General features: G+C 48.8%; 1 protein-coding gene across 17 annotated transcripts in view; it reads right to left on the bottom strand.

Moving 5' to 3' along the window:
- MYCBP2 (MYC binding protein 2) overlaps positions 1–12,766 on the bottom strand; it is a 481,356-nt gene that overhangs the window by 199,915 nt on the left and 268,675 nt on the right. For all 17 annotated transcript variants that reach the window (XM_075336774.1, XM_075336775.1, XM_075336778.1 and 14 more), the window contains 4 exons: positions 11,785–11,927; positions 10,371–10,471; positions 9,999–10,214; positions 8,951–9,173 (listed from right to left, as the gene is read on the bottom strand). In XM_075336774.1, the coding sequence (XP_075192889.1) occupies positions 8,951–9,173; positions 9,999–10,214; positions 10,371–10,471; positions 11,785–11,927 (683 nt within the window). The remainder of the gene's footprint in view (positions 1–8,950; positions 9,174–9,998; positions 10,215–10,370; positions 10,472–11,784; positions 11,928–12,766) is intronic.

Genomic DNA, 12,766 nt, shown 5'->3' with positions numbered 1-12,766 from the left:
ATTCCCTTCTTCTTTGTCGCTCCATTGGGAGACCCAGACAATTGAAACGTCCAAAAGCAGTCCCTGGGTGGGTAAAATAATACCTCGTAATAGAGCCGTAAAACGGCCCCTACCTACAGGTGGGCAACCGCCACCTGAAGGACTCGCCTACCTAGGCTGGCATCTGCCGAAGCATAGGTATGCACCTGATAGTGTTTCGTGAAAGTGTGCAGGCTCGACCAGGTAGCCGCCTGACACCTGCTGAGCCGTAGCCTGGTGCCGCAAAGCCCAGGACGCACCCACGGCCCTAGTAGAATGGGCCTTCAGCCCTGAGGGGACCGGAAGCCCCGACGATCGGTAAGCTTCGATAATTGGTTCCTTGATCCACCGAGCCAGGGTTGATTTGGAAGCCTGTGTCCCTTTACGCTGTCCAGCGACAAGGACAAAGAGTGCATCTGAGCGGCGCAGTGGCGCCGTACGAGAAATGTATAGTCCGAGTGCTCTCACCAGATCTAACAAGTGCAAATCCTTTTCACATTGGTGAACTGGATGAGGACAAAAAGAGGGTAAGGAGATATCCTGATTGAGATGAAAGGGGGATACCACCTTAGGGAGAAATTCCGGAACCGGACGCAGAACCACCTTGTCCTGGTGAAACACCAGGAAAGGAGCTTTGCATGACAGCGCTGCCAGCTCGGACACTCTCCGAAGTGAAGTGACTGCTACTAGGAAACCCACTTTCTGCGAAAGGCGTGAAAGAGAAATATCCTTCATTGGCTCGAACGGTGATTTCTGAAGAGCCATCAGCACCCTGTTCAGATCCCAGGGTTCTAACGGGCGCTTGTAAGGAGGGACTATATGACAAACCCCCTGCAGGAACGTGCGTACCTGTGGAAGTCTGGCTAGGCGCTTCTGAAAAAATACAGAGAGCGCTGAAACCTGTCCCTTAAGAGAGCCGAGCGACAAACCTTTTTCCAGTCCGGAATGAAGGAATGACAGAAAAGTGGGTAAGGCAAATGGCCAGGGAGAAAAACCCTGAGCAGAGCACCAAGATAGGAATATCCTCCACGACCTGTGGTAGATCTTGGCGGACGTTGGTTTCCTGGCCTGTCTCATAGTGGCAATGACCTCTTGAGATAACCCTGATGACGCTAGGATCCAGGACTCAATGGCCACACAGTCAGGTTGAGGGCCGCAGAATTCAGATGGAAAAACGGCCCTTGAGACAGCAAGTCTGGTCGGTCTGGCATTGCCCACGGTTGGCCCACCGTGAGATGCCACAGATCCGGGTACCACGACCTCCTCGGCCAGTCTGGAGCGACGAGGATGGCGCGGCAGCAATCGGACCTGATCTTGCGTAACACTCTGGGCAACAGTGCCAGAGGAGGAAACACATAAGGGAGTTGAAACTGCGACCAATCCTGAACTAAGGCGTCTGCCTCCAGAGTTCTGTGATCTTGAGACCGCGCCATAAATGTCGGGACCTTGTTGTTGTGCCGGGACGCCATTAGGTCGACGTCCGGCATCCCCCAGCGGCAACAGATCTCCTGAAACACGTCCGGGTGAAGGGACCATTCCCCTGCGTCCATGCCCTGACGACTGAGAAAGTCTGCTTCCCAGTTTTCTACGCCCGGGATGTGAACTGCGGATATGGTGGAGGCTGTGGCTTCCACCCACAGCAGAATCCGCCGGACTTCCTGGAAGGCTTGCCGACTGCGTGTGCCGCCTTGATGGTTGATGTATGCCACCTGCTGTTGAGTTGTCCGACTGAATTCGGATCTGCTTGCCTTCTAGCCACGGCTGGAACGCCTTTAGGGCAAGATACACTGCCCTTATCTCCAGAACATTGATCTGAAGGGAGGACTCTGTCTGAGTCCAAGTACCTGAGCCCTGTGGTGGAGAAAAACCGCTCCCCACCCTGACAGGCTTCCGTCGTGACCACCGCCCATGATGGGGGTAGGAAGGATTTCCCCTTCGACAGAGAAGTGGGGAGAAGCCACCACTGAAGGGAAGCCTTGGCTGCCCGCGAAAGGGAGACGTTCCTGTCGAGGGACGTCGACTTCCTGTCCCATTTGCGGAGAATGTCCCATTAAAGAGGACGCAGATGAAACTGCGCAAGAGGGACTGCCTCCATTGCTGCTACCATCTTCCCTAGGAAGTGCATGAGGCGCCTCAGTGGGTGTGACTGGCCTTGAAGGAGAGAGTGCACCCCTGTCTGTAGTGAACGCTGTTTGTCCAGCGGAAGTTTCACTATCGCTGAGAGAGAATGAAACTCCATGCCAAGATATGTCAGTGATTGGGCCGGTGTCAGATTTGACTTTGGAAAATTGATGATCCACCCGAAGCTCTGGAGAGTCTCCAGAGCAATGTTCAGGCTGTGTTGGCATGCCACTTGAGAGGGTGCCTTCACAAGCAGATCGTCTAAGTAAGGGATCACTGAGTGTCCTTGAGAGTGTAGGACTGCTACCACTGTTGCCATGACCTTGGTGAAGACCCGTGGGGCTGTCGCCAGGCCGAAAGGCAGTGCCACGAACTGAAGGTGTTCGCTCTGGTGCAATCGTTACGTGGAGATAAGCATCTTTGATGTCGATTGATGCTAGGAAATCTCCTTGGGACATTGAGGCGATGACGGAGCGGAGCGATTCCATCCGGAACCGCCTGGTTTTTACATGTTTGTTGAGCAGTTTGAGGTCCAGAACAGGACGGAAGGATCCGTCCTTTTTCGGCACCACGAACAAGTTGGAGTAAAAACCGTGACCCTGCTGCTGAAGAGGAACAGGGATCACCACTCCTTCCGCCTTCAGCGTGCACACCGCCTGCAGGAGAGCATCGGCTCTCTCGGGGGGCGGAGATGTTCTGAAGAATCGAGTCGGAGGACGAGAGCTGAACTCTATCCTGTAACCGTGAGACAGAATGTCTCTCACTCATCGGTCTTTTACTTGTGGCAGCCAGGTGTCGCAAAAGCGGGCGAGCCTGCCACCGACCGAGGATGCGGTGTGAGGAGACTGAAAGTCATGAGGAGGCCGCTTTGGGAGCGGTTCCTCCGGCGGTCTTTTTAGGGCGTGCCTTAGACCGCCATGATCGGAGTTCCTCTGATCTTTCTGAGGCCCTTTGGACGAGGAGAATTGAGACCTGCCCGCGGTCCGAAAGGACCGAAACCTCGATTGTACCTTTCGTGGTTGAGGTCTGTTTGGTTTGGCCTGGGGTAAGGATGAGTCCTTTCTCTTGGATTGATTAATGATTTCATCCAATTTCTCGCCAAACAGGCGGCCGCCAGAAAATGGCAAACAGGTTAAGAACTTTTTGGAAGCAGAGTCTGCCTTCCATTCACGTAGCCACATGGCCCTGCGGACTACCACCGAATTGGCGGATGCTACCGCCGTACGGCTCGCAGAGTCCAGGACAGCATTAATGGCGTAGGACGCAAAACGCCGACGCCTGAGTGGTTAAGGGCATCACTTGCGGAGCAGATGAACGTGTGACCGTATTAATCTGCGCATGACAAGCTGAGATAGCTTAGAGTGCCCATACGGCTGCGAATGCTGGAGCAAAAGACGCGCTGATAGCTTCATAGATGGATTTCAACCATAGTTCCATCTGTCTGTCAGTGGCATCTTTGAGTGAAGCCCCATCTTCCACTGCAACTATGGATCTAGCCGCCAGTCTGGAGATTGGAGGATCCACCTTAGGACACTGAGCCCAGCCCTTGACAACGTCAGGGGGGAAGGGATAACGTGTATCCTTAATGCGCTTGGAAAAACGCTTATCTGGACAAGCCCGGTGTTTCTGGACTGCGTCTCTGAAGTCAGAGTGATCCAGAAACGTACTCAAAGAACGCTTGGGACACCTGAAACGGAATTTCTCCTGAGAAGCCCTCCATTGTAGGAGCTGGGGGAGAAATATCCAATACCTGATTGATGGACGCTATAAGATCATTCACTATGGCGTCACCTTCAGGTGTATCTAGGTTGAGAGCGATCTCAGGATCAGAATCCTGATCTGCTACCTCCGCTTCATCTTCCAGAGAGTCCTTGCTGAGACCCTGAGCAGTGTGATGAAGTCGTAGTGAATTTCCCAGCGAGCCCGCTTAGGCGGCCTGGGACTGCGGTCCGTGTCAGGGACCTCACCCTGGGACCTGTGGGTCACCCCAGGAGCACTTTGCTGCTCCAATTGAGGGGTGCCTTGGGCCAATGATTGAACAGTGCCCGGGGCCTGAATCACCAGTCTGGACTGTAAGGCTTCTAGTATCTTAGCAGACCATTTATCCATACTCTCAGACAGTTTGTCAGCAAATACTGCAAACTCCGTCCCTGTCACCTGGACAGTGGTAGCAGGTGGTTCTACCTGGGCCACCAGTGGCAGGGGCTCCGGCTGAGTAAGAGCCACAGGGGCCGAGCATTGCACACAATGCGGGTCAGTGGAACCTGCCGGTAGGATAGCCGCACATGAGGTACAGGTTGCAAAGTAAGCCTGTGCTTTGGCACCCTTGCTTTTTGCGGACGACATGCTGTTGTCTCCTCTGATACAATCCAGGAGGATATATAGCCAAAAATCAACAGTGCGACCATGCAGTGTAATGTATAGCATATTATATATTATATATATATATATATATATATATATATATATATATATATATATATATATATATATATATATATATATATATATATATATATATATATATATATATATATATATATATACATATATATATATATATATATACATACATACATATATATATATATATACATACATACATATACATACATACATATACATACACTTCTGCACTCAGTGGGGCCAGCACCACAGGTGCTGCTTACCGACCGCTCAAAGCGGTTGTGTGATCATCAGATTCCCTGCCTGAGCCTCCCTGTTGTCCTCTCCGGTCTGAAGTGCTGACAGGAATGGCTGCCGGCATTCTGTGGAGAGGAGGGGGCCGTGGGCGTGCCCTTGAAAAGTGCGGGAATCTAGTGCCCCACTGTGCTGAGTGAGGGGGGAGGAGGATACTAGGTATGCTCCAGCCCTCAGCACTGCCGTCCTGTGCAGCGTCCCGCCCTTCCCCTGACTGGCAGGCCTGTGGGCGGGAATAAGCGAAACTAGGCCGCAAAAGCCGGGGACTAAAGTTATAAGCGCGGCCGGCAAATAAGCACGGCCGGCGCGGTAGTCCCCGGCGCACTAACACACCCAGCAGTGCTGCAGTGTGTGTGGCACAAGCGATCCATACGCGGTCCCCACGGGGACACAGAGTACCTCACAGTTGCAGGGCCTTGTCCCTGACGATACTCAGCTCCAGTCCAGCAGAATCCCCAGGGGCTGCGGAGGGAGCACGGTCCCAGTGCCTGGAGACCGATAAGGATCCCACTTCACCCAGAGCCCTGAGAGGGATGGGGAAGGAAAACAGCATGTGGCTCCTGCCTATGTACCCGCAATGGGTACCTCAACCTTAACAGCACCGCCGACCAGAGTGGGGTGAGAAGGGAGCATGCTGGGGGCCCTGTTATGGGCCCTCTTTTCTTCCATCCGACCTAGTCAGCAGCTGCTGCTGACTAAGATGTGGAGCTATGCGTGGATGTCAGCCTCCTTCGCACAAAGCATAAAAACTGAGGAGCCCGTGATGCACGGGGGGGTGTATAGGCAGAAGGGGAGGGGCTTTACACTTTTAAGTGTAATACTTTGTGTGGCCTCCGGAGGCAGAAGCTATACACCCAATTGTCTGGGTCTCAATTGTCTGGGTCTCCCAATGGAGCGACAAAGAAAGACCATATTATATTTAAATTACCAATCTTTATTAACATGATTAAAAACAAACACTAGACACAAAAGACATGTTTTAAAAATTGACAAACAAGGTGTAGGGTGGAGGGTCCATCATAATTCATTCATTTATAATATCACACAGCATTTAGTTCATTATAGTACTTTACAGATTCCTGTATACCATATATCATAGATTATATATCCCCTCTTACTCATCAAAATTCGATGGATTAATCCTCTGTTTATTACTATAGTATCCTAACACATCAGACCCAGAGGATATGAATCCTTAATCTCAAGATGTATGAAAGAGTGGGAGAACTCTCAGTTCCTTCCAGAGGAATCGCCAGAGTCCTTCCCAAACAAGGGGCAGAGCATAGATTAAACAATTGGTTAATTTTCCATGATACTTTACCTAGACAGACCCTCCCCACACCACTCCTGACGAAGCTACGTGAAACGTTCGTTGGAGTGGTGTGGGTCTGTCTAGGTAAAGTATCATGGAAAATTAACCAATTGTTTAATCTATGCTCTGCCCCTTGTTTGGGAAGGACTCTGGCGATTCCTCTGGAAGGAACTGAGAGTTCTCCCACTCTTTCATACATCTTGAGATTAAGGATTCATATCCTCTGGGTCTAATGTGTTAGGATACTATAGTAATAAACAGAGGATTAATCCATTGAATTTTGATGAGTAAGAGGGGATATATAATCTATGATATATGGTATACAGGAATCAGTAAAGTACTATTATGAAATAAATGCTGTGTGATATTATAAATGAATGAATTATGATGGACCCTCCACCCTACACCTTGTTTGTCAATTTTTAAAACATGTCTTGTGTCTAGTGTTTATGTTTTTTAATCATGTTAATAAAGATTGGTAATTTAAATATAATATGGTCTTTTGAAGTGTTTGAATAATAGACTATGTGGGCCTTAGCACTCTTAGTGCCCTTAGAATTCTGTATGTTCCTAATAGGAGTATGCCAGGAGTGGGAGCAATGCTCAGCAGAGCTACAAGTGAAGCAAGCACCTCACCAGAATCAGCCGATGGCCCTGTCCTCAGGAAGGATTAAGCTCTATGGAGATCTTCGCACGCTTTCCTGGGGGAGGGGGGGCGTATCGCAACCGCGGGGGGGGGGGGGGGCTTAGCGCTAAAAGAACGCGAAGATGAAGTCAGTGTGCCCCCCCCCCCCCCCTGCTGTGGGTAGTAAAAAACAGCGGGAAGGGAGCTTCTGATAGTTTTCCTCCCTCTCCCTCCAGTCAGCACACAGCTTGTCACTGGTGGTTATCAGCCGGCTTTTCTGCTAGAGAAAATAAACAGAGCAAATAAACAGCGTGAGTCCCTGAGCCCTGGGCCCTCCCCCTGCCACCAGGAAATTATCTGCAGGACTTTCTGCAAACAGGAGTGACTTCCCCCCTCCTCCAGCCAGCAAGCTAGAGAAAAGTTAACACTGTGTGTGCAGGATCCTTGGGGCTCTCCTCCTTGCACTCAGCAAGGGACTTTCTCATAATAAATACTGTAAATGTCCTGGGAGCCTTCCTGCAGCGTCTTTTCTCCCTTTGTCTGGGAAAGCAGTCAGGGGGGATCTCACCTTAAAACACTGCTTCAGTCCAGGCAGTGAAAATAGCAGAGTCAGCTTGCTGTGTCCGGTCACACCGGTGCCATATTCAACTCAGAGCCTGCAAAGAGGGGCTGAGGAATTGGGCTATAGGGGCACAGGCCTCTACTCTGGCTTTGTAAAATCGGTGTCTGTGGAACCAGTCGTCCAGCCCAGGATCCAGCGTCGCAGGAGGGGGTACGTGGAGGCGACACTCCACGTTCCAGCCCCTTGATGGTAGTGGGAGAAGGGTCCCAAAAGGAAACAGTCGCCCTCAAAAAAATAACAAACCTTGAAAGGAAGTGCCTCCTACAGACACTAAGCTAAAACTGGGGTTGCCTGGCCCGGCCAAGGGGTGTATACTGCACAGGAGGAGCTATGATTTTGCATCTACTTAGTGTCCTATGGATAGGCAGCATAACACCCATGGTCCTGTGTTCCCCAATGAGGCGTCAGAGAAAGTTCTGTTCATTACAGAAGGAGAATAAAAAGCAATGAAGACACTGGAAATTACAGCCTGCTAATCAAAACACCGATCCCTGCCATATGATGAGACCCAGCAGGAGGCACGGCTCAAAGAAATAATGGCTAATAAATGGAAAACTGTAAATTAAAGCATATCTTCTATTTCTGGAATCCACGCTTTGCTTTCGCTGCAAGAAAGGGATTTATAAAAAAACAAAAAAAAATAAATCCTAGCATACCTGAAGAGGAACACCAAGCAACATGGAAAAAAAATCTGATCTTTGAATTGCTTGTTAGGCGGGCTTTGCACACTACGACATCGCAGGTGCGATGTCGGTGGGGTCAAATTAAAAATGACGTACTTCCGGCATCGCATGCGACATCGTAGTGTGTAAAGGCTCGATGATACGATTAACGAGCACAAAAGCGTCGTAATCGTATCATCGGTGCAGCATCGGCGTAATCCATAATTACGCTGACGCGACGGTCCGATGTTGTTCCTCACTCCTGCAGCAGCACACATCGCTGTGTGTGAAGTCACAGGAGTGAGGAACATCTCCTACCGGCGTCACCGCGGCTTCCGTAGGATATGCGGAAGGAAGGAGATGGGCGGGATGTTTACATCCCGCTCATCTCCGCCCCTCCGCTCCAATTGGCCGCCTGCCGTGAGACGTCGCAGTGACGCCGCACGACCCGCCCCCTTAATAAGGAGGCGGGTCGCCGGCCAGAGCGACGGTCGCAGGACAGGTGAGTCCATGTTAAGCTGCCGTAGCGATAATGTTCACTACGGCAGCTATCACAAGGATATCGCTGCTGCGACGGGGGCGGGGACTATCGCGTGCGACATCGCAGCATCGGCTTGCGATGTCGCAACCTGCAAAGCCCGCCTTAGATCATTCACCAATTTGCAGGGACATTGTTATTTTACCTTCAAACCTATGTGGCCATTAATATGATTTTTTGTTAAGCAATCTGCAAAACTAAGCGGCTAACCACTATGAGAGGACAGAGCTTCTGTATACCTTGTGGAAAGCAGAATGTTGGCAAAATACTGGTTTATGGTTAGGAAAAAAAGGAAAAAAAAAAAACAAAAACAAAAAAAAATAAAATAAAAAAAAAACACCTTAGAATTTACCTGGCAGTATTAAGACAGCAGATGGCCACCCAGAGGAGCCTGAAAATTTCTTAAGTTCAACCCAGGAATTAAGGCTTTCATGAACAGGAAACTTTGGTCCAAAACCTGAGATATGTGCATTTCGGCCCGGAATCATGAGGCGCAAAACATCTTCAGACTGCGCAGTGCCACACTGAGGGTCAAACTCCACTGATATCCATCTAACACACTCTGGGAAAGACACCTGAAAAGAGAATAGGACACTCACAGGTTGACTCCAATTCCAGGCTGCTCTCACAGACTAGCATTTGTTGGAGTTTCATTCAACATGTCATCGGTGAATAAATACATTTCAATTTAGATTTTTTTTACTTTTGGGTCAGGAGGCTATCCACTGACCCTCCCTAACTCACTAAGCTTAGAGAAAGCCCAGCTGTGGCAGTCAGGTGGTCCTACACATTAACTGTCAGATGACGGCCATTTCTCTGGGCTTGATTGTGGACATGTGAGTTTAGCTGAGCATTCAGACCATTCAGGCAGCTGAAGGCTGTGTGCCCACAATCCGTGTTCACAGGGTTTCAGACGTAACATGCTTCAGCTGCATCCAAAATGCTGCGTTGTACAGTACAAGCACAGTGGAGGGGATTTCTAGAAATCTCATGACCACTGAGAGTGTAAGACCTGCAGTGTAAACGGACATGCGGTGTGGCTTTCCGAGCTGCAAGCATGTCAATTCTTTGCTGCAGAGTCGCAAGCGTTCTATGCAGGGAGAACAGAAGGGAGAGGCCGCAACTGCCTGAGCCCGGATCGTAGGCACGAGCAGCTACGGTCTCCTGCGGAAGAGACTCGCGGCCCCCATAGGTCAGGATCCGCCACGTCCAGGACATATTGAGTTCTAATCATGGGCACAAACAATAACTCATCTGGCATGAAATTTTAGGGCGTGTCTAATTAAACCCATATTTTCAATCTTTCGTTCCTGCCCGAAATTTTTCTTGTGCTTACTTTTATTACGTGTAGATTTCTTTTTTGTTTCTGAGTAAATGAAAAGTCAAATGGAAATGCACACCTTGTATTGCATCACACTGGCTGCTTTGTATGGGTGTTCGCTTTCCACCACAGCATAGTGATTGGAGGTAGTACATGCAGAGAGCTGTTCAGGCTGATTGCCGGTCGTACTGTCCGTGGATTGATTTGGGTTGAAGAGAGGAGGTGCATATTTCTGGTTCAAAATAGCAACCGATGGTAGTAATTGCTGCACAAGGCCAAAAACCTCCACAGCGGCCTATCACACAAGTTAAAATAATGGTTATTTAAAAGGATCATTAGTAACACAAAATGGAGCAACTCCAAAACAGAACAAATATTTTACAATCTGCAAAGTTTCTTGAACATCTGAAAAGAAACCAGACTCAAAATAAATATATATTTAAAGACTTACTTTTGGAATGGCAGCTGCTACTGGTCCAATATAAGCTATCAGAAGAGGGAGCAGCAAAGAAAAGAGGCTGGAAGAACTAAGCAGTTCTGGAATGTCATCGGCTGAAAAAAAAATATATAAAAAAATATAAATAATCGTAAATTAACAGATTCATATCAAACATCCATGGACTTCAAAATAAATAAACAGCAGAAAATCTGCATATGGTCATCATTTGGTTTGTATCCCGAGAATAAGGGCATGTGCCTACGATCAGGACTGCGCCCTGGACACAGCGGGTCCTGATCTGCGGGGCTGCAAGTCTCCTCCGCATGACAACGCAGGAGACCGCAGCTGCCTGTACCTACAATCAGGGTTCAGTGCGCTGCGGTCTCTCGCTTGTGTTCTCCCTGCAGAGAACGCATGCGAATCCGCAAACAATTGACATGATGTGGCTTCGTAAGCCGCACCGCAGGTCAGTGTTTCCTGTGGAAAAAACAAGCACAATGGGCGCATGATTTCTAAAAATCTTGTCCGCTATGCTTTTACTGTGTAACGTAGCATTTTGGACGCTGTGAAAACACACTACATCCAAAACGCTGCAAACCCTGATCGTGGGCACACATCCTTAGAGTTCTCAATTTGGGAAAGTGAAAGAATAAAGCTATCCACAAACCCCAACTTATTTAATTTTTGTTAATCTTTCGTGCTATTATGTGCCACTAAATGCATTCATTGCACTTATTATAGTAATAAACCTTCTATCATACAGATAGTAGAACTCTGTGTCTACTAGCAGCAGCACTGATGTTAACATCCATCCCTTCCTCTCCCTAGGCTGTGTTCTAATACTACAAGTTCCATAATGCAATGCTGTAGCCAGTGAGACAGCACCCCCCCCCCTCCCTTCTCCACTCTGTGCTGCTGACGATATTGACCAAGTGTCAGAGCAGCCCAGGGTACGTACAAGCAATTGCTAGATGGCCAGTACAGCCCCTTGATGGTGTATGGTATGCAAATTTTGGCGCTTCCCAGCTGTCACATCAGTGATTGGATTATCTAAACCATTTGCTAGTCAAGTGCTGCAATCTGCTTTTCAAAAGCAAAAAGGTGCTGGCCGCTGCCGTTACTGCTGAATGAAACGGTTAGCTCAGCTTGAGTGAGGCAGACTGAGTCATTCAAAAACATCTGCACCCACCATCAGGATCCCAGTGACAACTTCCTTTTCCTGCACAGAAATCCAGCCAAATGAAAGGAAGTATCAGAGGAGGAAGAAGAATCTGAGCAACAATCCAGTACAATGTGATCACTGCTGAGATGCGCTCAGAGAAGCAATACATTCAAAACAAGTATATTACAAAAGGTATTGTTTTGAAGAAGTATATCTGAGGAAGGGGTGAAAAATTAGTGGAAAAACCCTTTACGTAAAACCTACCATCTACAGCAAGTGCTCGGTGCAGCAGGTCCTTTGCCGATCTTGTCACAGCATTAACCACAGAAAGTGCCCGGCTGCAGTTTTTGTCTTCTTCGTTGGCTTTACTCATCAGCTGTGACTGAAGGTCTCCGTCATACTCACTTCTATCATATATACATGAAAAGAGAAAAAAAAAAAAAAAAAAAAAAAAGAGAATTTTGTTTACTTACCGTAAATTCTTTTTCTTATAGTTCCGTCTTGGGAGACCCAGACCTTGGGTCTATATCTTCTGCCTCCGGAGGACACACAAAGTACTACACCTAAAAGGTGTAGCTCCTCCCTCTGAGCCTATACACCCCCTGGTGAACCAGTCACAACCAGTTTAGTGCAAAAGCTGAAGGAGAATAGCCACCCACAAGTAGAACAGAGCAAGAGCCGGAACAACCAGAGACTATGTTCACGACAACAGCATGTGAAAACACACGGAACAAGGAAATTGACAACAGGCAACAGGGAGGGTGCTGGGTCTCCAAAGACGGAACTATAAGAAAAAGAATTTACGGTAAGTAAACAAAATTCTCTTTTTCTTTATCGTTCCTTTGGGAGACCCAGACCTTAGGACGTTCCAAAGCAGTCCCTGGGTGGGAAATAAACAAAAAAACTAAGAAGTAGGCAGAAACCTAACTTCACAAATGGGCGACCGCCGCCTGAAAGATGCGTCTGCCCAAGCTCGCATCTGCCGAAGCATGAGCATGCACTTGGTAGTGCTTCGAGAAGGTATGCAGGCTAGCCCAAGTGGCAGCCTGACAGACTTGCTGAGCCGTAGCCTGGTGCCGAAAAGCCCAAGAGGCACCGACAGCCCTGGTCGAGTGCGCTTTGATCCCCGGCGGGGGAGGAGCCTGCGAACTTTGGTAGGCGTCCGAAATGGTCGACCTAATCCAACGGGCTAAGGTCGGCTTAGAAGCAGGGAGGCCCTTGCGCCGACCTGTGGTTAGCACAAAAA

The sequence above is a fragment of the Anomaloglossus baeobatrachus genome, chromosome 2, assembly GCF_048569485.1.
Source record: "Anomaloglossus baeobatrachus isolate aAnoBae1 chromosome 2, aAnoBae1.hap1, whole genome shotgun sequence".
NCBI lineage: Eukaryota > Metazoa > Chordata > Amphibia > Anura > Aromobatidae > Anomaloglossus > Anomaloglossus baeobatrachus.
The sequence above is the reverse complement of the archived record's forward strand: the minus strand, read 5'-3'. Positions and strand labels throughout refer to the sequence as shown.